Source organism: Acanthaster planci, linkage group LG17, assembly GCF_054643075.1.
Source record: "Acanthaster planci isolate LZ-2023a linkage group LG17, COTS_SCS, whole genome shotgun sequence".
NCBI lineage: Eukaryota > Metazoa > Echinodermata > Asteroidea > Valvatida > Acanthasteridae > Acanthaster > Acanthaster planci.
This window is the reverse complement of record NC_141793.1, coordinates 9991620-10001353: the sequence shown is the minus strand read 5'-3', so window position 1 is coordinate 10001353 and position 9734 is coordinate 9991620. Positions and strand designations below refer to the sequence as shown.

The following is a 9734-nucleotide window of genomic DNA, read 5'->3' as shown; positions in this document are numbered from 1 at the left end:
CACTAATACTATTCCCTAGAATTTTCTAAAATTTTTCTATAACTTTTGTATATGTAGTGAACGTCCGGAAGTCTGTTATGAGAATACGGACGGGTAATTTAGAAACTTACGTCACGATAAGAAATGTCTAGAAGAGTTGGAGACTATAGAATACGGGCTTTGATGGACAGAGCTAGGGGGAGGGGAGAGAGGGGGAGACCGTGGTACACACACGTGGGCTGTGAGAAGTCGAGTCGTTGACTCCTGCAGCATTTCAACCAGTGGAGGCGAGTCGCCTGTGGAGCGACATTTGTATAAAAAGTTCGTCCAGACCAGGTGAAGTGCAGACCTGAATTTGTTCCGCAAGCTAAGAGACAGTTTGCGAACTGAACCTAGGTACTAGGTCCAGCTTGTCTGATCATTATTTAAGTCCCTGTATTTGCGACGGTCATCAGGCCCCCGCCATTTCGTCTCAAGCCCGGTCATTCCTACTGGGGGTGATCTTCGCTCCCGTCACAGCTCATTTGTGCACGGTCAAGGACTGAACTAATTTTCGTTATTTGTGCATTTTTATAAAAGACTGGTCAGCAAAATCTCGATATTTCCATGAACTTCAGTTAGTTTCATCTCAACATTAATTTTCAGTATATTCATAGAATTATGTATTGAGGGTCGGTACACGAACGATGTTTGATAAAATACGAGAATAATTAAGTTAGATATAAATGGAAAAAGGGTAATATGAAGGCACATTTAATCACATACACCAAGATGTGGGGAGGCGGTATTAAGTGCCAAATAAAGGCTGCAATAATCATGAAAAACACACTGTGCGTACAAAAAAAGGTAGAATTCTTGAAGATTGGCGCTTTTGTTGTGACGCTTTTGCTTTGAGGTTTGGTTTTGCTATGACAGTTGTGGGCCACCGTATTTGATGGGCCTTGCCGTATGAGACGGTAAAGCTCCGTCCATCGCCCTGTGTTGGATGGATTTTGATGTTGTGACTGCAGCTGCAGCTTATTGCGCCGCGCCGGCGAGCAAGAATTGCTGTCAACGTTTGGCTGTTGATCAATCATGCAGAAATTTGAACGTTTAGAGAAAATCGGAGAAGGTAAGTTATCCAAAAAGGAAACCCACAGACAGATATTATGAAAACCGGAGAAAATGTTGTTCTCCATTGTTATCGGCTCTGTGGCCCAGTTTACGGACAAGGAAGGCCGATGAAAAGAAAACACTTTTCAAACATAGGGGCCTAACAAATACGGCACAAGGTCTCGTTTTGCCCCCCTTTCGCCCTATGTCACTTCCAGTTGTCGCTACTGCGCCCCATTACCCCAGTCTTGCCCCAAGACTGGTTTTACTCTTTTTGTCGGTGCCCCATCATGACTCCACAATTCTGGGGGTAGCGCTGGCTACGATCTCAGGGTTGCACTACGCCAATACGCGCCCATAGAAAACAGTGCAAAATCGGACCGAAATAGCGCCGCCTGTTGACTCTCGTGAATAGGTTGGCCTCCGTTTTTTCACTGGAAATTCAAGATTACGGCCAGAAGATCACTTTTCGTTTCAATTTCACAGGGGTTAGCCGTGAATTTTTTTTCATTCGCCTTTGAACGAAGATACCCCCAAATAGCAGTAGAACTAAGTGCTCACTTCTAAATGTAGCTGCCCACCTCTATCCAAAATAGGTCTGCAATTTGGGGCTTTTGTGAAAGAAATACCCCGAACTGGAAACTATCAGTCCTAAATTCGGGATTAATAGAAATATTTCTATGATGCCTCCTGATTATGGCCTGTCTTACTGTAAAAATCCTGTGGGATTACGAATATATTAATGAGCTCGCGTGCGGAAATACAACCATTTGGTGGAATGCACCTCCGAGCAGAATAGCATGATAGTACTAACGTTGTACATGTTGAGGATGCTAGATTCACAAGAGGGGACCTGCCAGAAAACCAGTCTTGTACATGTACATTCTGGCAGGTTTACGTGATTTATCAGATTAATTCCAAGCACACTCACACGCTCAAATTAATTGCACATGGGCAGTGCGTATGTGCATTGTTATTCATGAACTTGAGTGTGTGACTGTGAGTGTGAGGTTTGCTTAGAATTTTTGAATTCTTGTGAATGTAGCGCCTTCTAATGGTAGTGCTATTCAGCTGTGCTCACCAGCACATGTGATGCATGGGGCACCGGCCAAAATAGTAAAACCAGTCTTGGGCCAGGACCACCCATTACCATGATTATTGCATTGTCCCACAACAACATTGCTTCGTACAAACCACTGTCAGTGTGACCATACTTAGGCCTACGGCATGTATGGCAAGAGGCTTAGGCTAACCTATCATGCTTGCCTATGTACATGTAGGCCTAGGCCAAACCTTTTTTCTTTCACATGTTTAGGCCGCCAAAAAATTTTTTGTTGATCCCCCTCCCGACCCACCTAACTGCCCTGACCCCCCTTTTTTAAAATAGTGTAGGCCTATATGTTGAAGCATAGAGGAAGGACACAGAAGGAGTTGCAACTCAGGCACTTCAAAGTGTTCAATGATGGTTTTCGCCAAGTCAGATGAATAATAGAAAACATTCCAAAAATGCCAGATTACTGCCTGCATCTTAGCCAAACAACCCGTGCCAGTAGAATCCTAGCAATACTTTTTGCTTGTTTTTGCTTGCAATTAAATACAAATTATCACTGTGACAGGATATAGAGAAAAATCCATGATATTCTACCTACTTTTGCCATTGTAAATAAACTTTTAACACTTTGATACACTATTCCATTATCCATGCAGAGTTTGTAATTTTATTCTCCTCCGTTTAATACTTCAGTGTTCAAAGACTTGGTATGAATTTGGCTAAGACTGGCCAACAAAATGTTCACTACTGCTTGAAAGCTTAGTTCATTAGGAACAAAATGCACTATTTCATCACAGGAAGTGATCGTGAATCTCTTAAAATACGCTTTTGTACAAATGCCATAATAAAAATGATTCAAACAAAACACAAAATCTTGTAAACAACTGGGCTATTTATTCCCAAAATAACTCCAGAGGAAAGAGCTCATTAAGGGCAATGACTGCACATATACATGTAAATTTAGGGCACACAGCGTAATACAAGCAACCGGGAAAGTATTAAATTGGATGTTGTCATGAGATCATACCGAGCACCAACAAAGGCATGAATATTCAATATCCTTTACCTCAGAACTGCACAAAGTTTTAAGGATGCAGATTACCATCGACAAATTATGGCGGCGATCATAGGGTACAAAGGGGTTTTGTGGTTGTGGTGCGTAGCAAGCGTTTGCTGCGCTCTGGCTATGGACATACATGTACCAGGCATGCCAGAAAGTGGTAATTGGCCAGATGTTACAGCCTGGGCAGTTCAAACTCCTGTGTCCTTCCTCTATGGCTGAAGATTCAGACATTGTGATACATGTAACTCAATTCCGGGTACGAAATCATATTCCATGTGTAAACAGGCAGTCAAATTCAATGCGGAAAACAGTATCAGTTACTGGTGTAAGCTTCAGAAAGTCGCTGTTCATGTGGAATTGTACATGTATATCTAGAGGCGGCAGTGCACCAGGGTCACAAAGCTGTTCCATTTACTTATACTCTGCTTACTGGCTGGTAACCTGTGTTCATGTTGTGCTGCATGATGGAGCGGTACTAATACAGCAATACTATCGTGAGTCCATCAAACTATTTTGCAGAAACCCAATTTACGTACCACCTGACTAATCGTTCTCACCGTTGGCCTCAATCTGGTTCGTAAGTGTGACGTCACTTCAGGTTAAACCGCTCCCACTGCACATGCACTGCACATACAATGTATGCAGTGATTGCTGTTTACATGAAACCACGGAACCAGAGGTTAACGTGTAACTTCAGCGATGGTCCAATCGAAGCCTTTGAATCGTGGCGCGTCCCTGTGTATGAAAAAGTCACTTATGAAGCGGATACACTCTGTAACGACCAATGATCACCGTCTAATGTTGTTCCATTGTCTAGGCACGTACGGTACTGTCTTTAAAGCTAAGAACAAGGAAACGCAGGAAATTGTAGCCCTGAAGAGAGTCAGGCTGGACGATGATGATGAGGTGAGATTTGGTGTCACAGAGTCATAATGTTACATTTTATTTCAAAATTTTTTCTCCAACTTGTTTTTCTTGGGGTCTTATTTTTTTTTGGGAGGGGAGGGGAATTAGAAATTGTATGTACCATAGTATGCTTAAAGGGAAGTCATGACTACCGGTATAAATGCAATTTGCTCATGGGGCATGCACATTCCCGTGCAATCATTTTGTCATATTCACCATTGGGTTTGCATGCACTGAGAAAGCCAAGATTTGACAGTTTGGATTTGTTTTGTTTTCACCTAGGTGAGCTTCATGTCTGTTATCTTTGTTACAAAATATGAGATGATATATCAGATTTCAAAATGGCCTTGATCAGGACACAACAGATTCACATTTATGTGAAGGCTATTTCAGAAAATTAACATTTTATTCTTGTTCATAGGGCAAAATTTCCAAGGAGGGGGGATGGAGGCCACACTTTTTTTAATAGGGCACTAAAAATATGTCCTGTGGATTGTGCATCGGTCAAACATTTTAATATTAAGATTTGGGGCAGTGGGGTGACTTCTGCTGGTTCACAGGACCCTGCACCATCCCCCCCTCATAGTTAAGCCACTGAAAAGAGTATTGAAATGTCTTTGTTTCAAACACGCTAGACTAAATATAGTACACGTACCTGAAAATTAATACTTTGAATATGTTTGGCATTATTTTGCTTAGGGTGTGCCAAGTTCGGCACTGCGGGAGATCTGCCTCCTGAAGGAACTGAAGCACAGGAACATTGTCCACCTGCACGACGTCTTGCACTGCAACCGACGGCTCACGCTGGTCTTTGAGTGCTGTGACCAAGACCTCAAGAAGTACTTTGACGCCTGCAATGGTGAGATCGATCCTGATGTTGTCAAGGTTGGTGCCTGGCGGTCCCCACATCAAAACCCCAGGGTTTTTTCTAACTATGAGCTTGCATTGTGCACCCTCACCGCAAGTATACCATGACCCCGGATAGCGAGATTTCACTCCTTAACTGTCCACCCAACGTATTTCTGTTCATGTGTAACCTCTTAATAGACCCCCTGGAACATGGCAATCGTGCATCCTGGTTATCTGCCTGATAATTTCTGGTAAAAATTTGGCATATTGTTAAAGTGAACCTTGTTCATGTGATGAATGACATGTAACACAGTTGTCACTTCCCACCTTGTTCATGTGGTGAATGACATGTAACACAGTTGTCACTTCCCACCTTGTTCATGTGGTGAATGACATGTAACACAGTTGTCACTTCCCACCTTTTTTCCTTACTTATTTTCATTGCAGTCCTTTATGTACCAATTGTTGAGAGGCTTGGCATTCTGTCACAGTCAGAACATTCTTCACCGAGACCTCAAGCCACAAAATCTCCTCATCAATAAGGTACAGAAAATTCAATCTTTCTTGCCAAGTGTTAAAAGTAGACTTCCACTCGATGCACTAGATACCACATTATCCACGTTGAGCAGGAGCTCCCCCTCATCAGTTGAAAAGAGCCACGCTGGTAGGAAGTGTTCATTTCATTGGTCGCGATGCGTACGCAACGCATGCATCTCGTAATCGTTCGTGAACCAGCGAAGTGGAGTTCCTACCAAAGGAGCCTCCGTTGCTAGGCAAATCGTGCCCTCTGTTGGTCCCACTCGGGGCCCGTATCTCAGCTAAACACAAATCAGCTACTTACATGCATGCAGGGAAGCTTGTTGGGTGAGTGATACATGACAAACGTGCACTTGCCAGTCAGTATTGAATTCCTTTTGTGCCACTGTGAATACATGTATGTACGCCACTTTAATAAAAGTTAAAATATAGTGAAGGTTGAAATGCCCAAAGCAACTTTATTATATTAACATCTCCCCAGGCTAAAAAGTCACATCTCATTAGTGTTTATGAAGTGTTACGTTTTTGATATGTGACTTACCTTGAAAAGTTTTTGTTGAAATCAGGAGAGTTGACAGTTACAGACCCAAGTGGTTGGTGTGTGTTTGATTTTCAGAATGGCGAACTGAAATTGGCTGACTTTGGCCTGGCTAGGGCATTTGGAATTCCAGTGAGGTGTTTCTCCGCTGAGGTCGTAACCTTGTGGTACAGGCCTCCTGATGTGCTCTTCGGTGCCAGGATATACACGACCTCCATCGATATGTGGTCGGCGGGATGCATATTTGCGGGTGAGGTTTGACATCTGTGCTTATTGCAGATGTACAATACATTCTCATCAGTGAAACTGTAGAACCTACATGTAATAAAGTGGTAGACATTTTTGCAGAATTTTCATTCTGTGTTCATACTTTACCCTTTGTGCTTACGAAAAGGTGCCATAGTTTTGTACAAATTCAGTTGAAAATATATGCACGTACTGTACACCATTGGTACTTGCAAACTTGTACAATTTTGCAATCACTTTGGTGTTCATTTTTAGGCTGTACGGCACTGTGTAGAGTTTGCTGGTGGAATCAAGCCGATTCCTAATGTGCCACATTTTGTGTTTGACTCTAATCACATTTGGCATTGTGGAAACTTTTTCACAGTTTTCATAGGATAAATGTTCACAGTTTGGCAGTGTTCCAGCGAAACACAAAATGTCAAGGTCAAGATTATGTCCAGAACAGTTCTTTAAATGTTTTCTTGAAAATGGAATTGAAAACACCAACACTTCAGGAATGACTACTATCACCTTCCCGGCGTTGGAGGTTGATTCTTTCAAGGATTTAAAAAATTGGGAAATCATTTCAGGAAAACATCCCTACGGTATTTTGCTTTCCGGACGCAAACCTGGTTTCCTTACAACTGCCACAATTTAGGAACATGCTGATTGGGAGATTGCCAACTTTTTCTAGGATAGCTGATTTGGAAATGGGCAAGCTCACCGTTCCAAAGATGGACAGTTCAAATCCATATCAATGTACAAGGTGCAATTGGTTATGTTCTGTTTTTGTGGTCAGAGATGGCAAATGCAGGTCGGCCGCTCTTTCCGGGAAATGACGTGGATGATCAGTTGAAGAGAATCTTCAAGCTCCTCGGGACGCCCACGGAGGACACCTGGCCTGGCATCTCCAAACTGCCCGACTTCAAGGTAAGCGGAACCCATCCCTTGCTAGAATGAATTCCATGCATTTACAGTCTGACTAAAATCTTACGTTGCAACAAGCCAAGCCCTGCTCAAGTGTAGCTAACCATGGGTCTTGTGTCCCTAAGCAAGGCACTACTCTCAAATTGCTCCTCTACTCTTAATTCATGAAATCTCTAATTTTGAGAGGTAAGAAAATGAATGCTTGAGACTCCCAGTCGCAACAGGGTAAAGAAATAGTTCTGACGATTAAATTTTTTTTGTAGAAGTATTTTTCTTCACTAACAGCGTGACCCTCATTAAGACATAGATTCTGTTGGACACATGACACAATTTCCTACATTACAAAATCAAACCAATTGTATGGTTTTTTTCTGGAAATGTTGATGCAAGTAATTTTATAAGACCATAATGATGGATCTTGATGGTCACAAGGAAGCAGACAAGTTGAGACTGGCCAGTTTAATTTTATGTTTGGAAATTTGTTCTGGCGTGTGTCACAGGGTGCTGTCATCTACAGATGAATTTCATGATGTGTTACAAGTTCCTTACACACAGCCTTAGCATTTGGAGCATGAGATTTGTAGACATTCATAAATATGCATGTCTGATTAATTAGAACCATTTTTCCACCATTTTCTTCACAGCCCTACCCAATTTGTCATCCCAGTACTCCGCTCTCCTCAGTGGTTCCTAGCCTTTCGGCCAAAGGTCGCGACCTCTTACAGCGGCTCCTGGTGTGCAACCCCTCCTTGCGACTGTCTGCCGAGGAGGGCCTCGCCCACAGTTACTTCGCCGACCTCAGCCCCGCCTTGAAGGCAATGTAGAAACGGAACTCACCGCCGCAAGGTCACAAAGTATCAACAGACTTCTTGTTTTGTGTCACAGCTGTGGTGTGTGGTGTCTACAGTGGAACGTCGCTATACCGAACACCGCAATACCGAACATTGAGCTGTACCAAACATCGTCCTTGGCTCCCAATATTTTGTGCACAAAACTTACCGAACATTATGCAGTTGCAAATCAACCGAGATTCGCCACAGTATGCATCAGAGATCGATCCTGAGCGGTAGCTTCACGACTAGGAAGGATAAACTAAATATAAATTTTGTAACTCAAGATTTAATAAAAAACAAAAATAATTTACAGATACATTTCTAGAAACCTCAAACGTGAATGCAATGGCAAAACATCACGAAAACAGGGAATCATAGCATCACAAGAGAGCGCACTTCAGTTAGACAAGAGAGGGCACTATTCAACATGGCAACAAAACGTTTGGCAGTTAATTTCGCTATACCAAACGACCGCTGTACTGAACATTTAGCGTGGACCCCGTCGTGTTTGTTATAGCAGCGTTCCACTGTATTTGCCAACTTTGAGGCAACCTTCTTGACCGTGTATCAGTGTAATGACTGAATATATGTTGTAAAACTGCATTGCTGTCACAAGCGTATTATACCCTCAATGAAAAATAAGACTGGGTCTAGTGTTTCATTATCAGACCCTGGCCACCATATTGGTGTGGTACCCAAATATGGACTATGCTTTGCACTGTCCACAGCACGGCCATGCTATGGTGGCAAACTATTATTCTGAGCCTTCTTCCCTCCTTGTAGACCTTTCCTTAGTTTATAAATATGGACTGTCGTTTGTGCAGGTGGCCAGCTTGGTTGGCTCATTTTGCCTCAACATATTGTTTTATCAGTGTTAGAATAGGAGGCATTTATGTCTAGTATGTAATACATGTATGTATTATTTTGTATTTTCTGCATGATATTTTTAACACTTAGTGAATTTATTCTCTTGGAATTTTACTCAAAGCCAGCCATTCTGGGTGGCGAAAACTACACTTGTGACAAAGCAAAGGAATATTCTGTTGGCTCCACACATGCGGTGGCCTCTTTTGGCTTCTGTCGTGTGGGCATGTGATCAAAGCATCAAGCGTGCACGTTTTTCTTGACTGCATCGAGAAATCAAGATGTTAGTGCTTTGTAGCTTGTGTGGGTTTAACAAACAACCTCCCTGAACTCTTTTGGCTTGGACAGTGCGGTATGTCATCTTTGTGCAGACAGAAGATTTCCAATGTTCATTCAAAGAATGGAGCACTACTCTACAGAGATGCTTTATTCAATCTCAACTCAAATTCTTTGTAGTTTGAAATCGAGAAACAAATACAATGTAGTGTTTAAAAAAAATTATTATTGTGTACAAGTACTACTTATTTTGTCAGATAATGGTGTACAAATACAGTAAAAATATTTGTTCATTTTTTTAGTTTTTGAAGGAAAATAGTCCATCCTTGTTGCTTTTTTAGATCTGTCAATATTGCCGTTTGGAGTTCACTTTTCCAGCATCTAAAATATGTGCAATATTTTATGTTTTTTAGAATTGTCAAGTGGAGCATTGAACCTGATACAATAGGGGCCATGCTGTGTATGTTAACTTGTTTCATGGAAATATTTACACCCATGGTGTCACTGATTACTGTGTGATTCTTGAGAGCACTACTACTATACTCATTGTTGCAGTAGAAACCATCACAAGACCATGCACAAGACCAGTCACTA

General features: G+C 42.0%; 1 protein-coding gene across 1 annotated transcript; it reads left to right on the top strand.

Moving 5' to 3' along the window:
• Positions 1-933: 933 nt before the first annotated feature.
• Positions 934-9728, top strand: LOC110973569 (cyclin-dependent kinase 5-like). The gene is made up of 7 exons (XM_022224474.2): positions 934-1090; positions 4003-4091; positions 4791-4976; positions 5388-5483; positions 6094-6265; positions 7040-7170; positions 7812-9728. Exons 1-7 carry the CDS (start codon positions 1054-1056, stop codon positions 7989-7991), a joined length of 891 nt encoding a protein of 296 aa, XP_022080166.1. The 5' UTR covers positions 934-1053; the 3' UTR covers positions 7992-9728.
• Positions 9729-9734: the final 6 nt, after the last annotated feature.

What these genes read in the sequence shown, in the direction of transcription:
- LOC110973569 (XM_022224474.2), top strand. Translation starts at nt 1,054, where the DNA reads ATGCAGAAATTTGAACGTTTAGAGAAAATCGGAGAAG. An exon ending in AAAATCTCCTCATCAATAAG is followed by an intron (nt 5,484 to 6,093) that starts GTACAGAAAATT and finishes TTTGATTTTCAG; the next exon opens with AATGGCGAACTGAAATTGGC. An exon ending in CCAAACTGCCCGACTTCAAG is followed by an intron (nt 7,171 to 7,811) that starts GTAAGCGGAACC and finishes TTTTCTTCACAG; the next exon opens with CCCTACCCAATTTGTCATCC.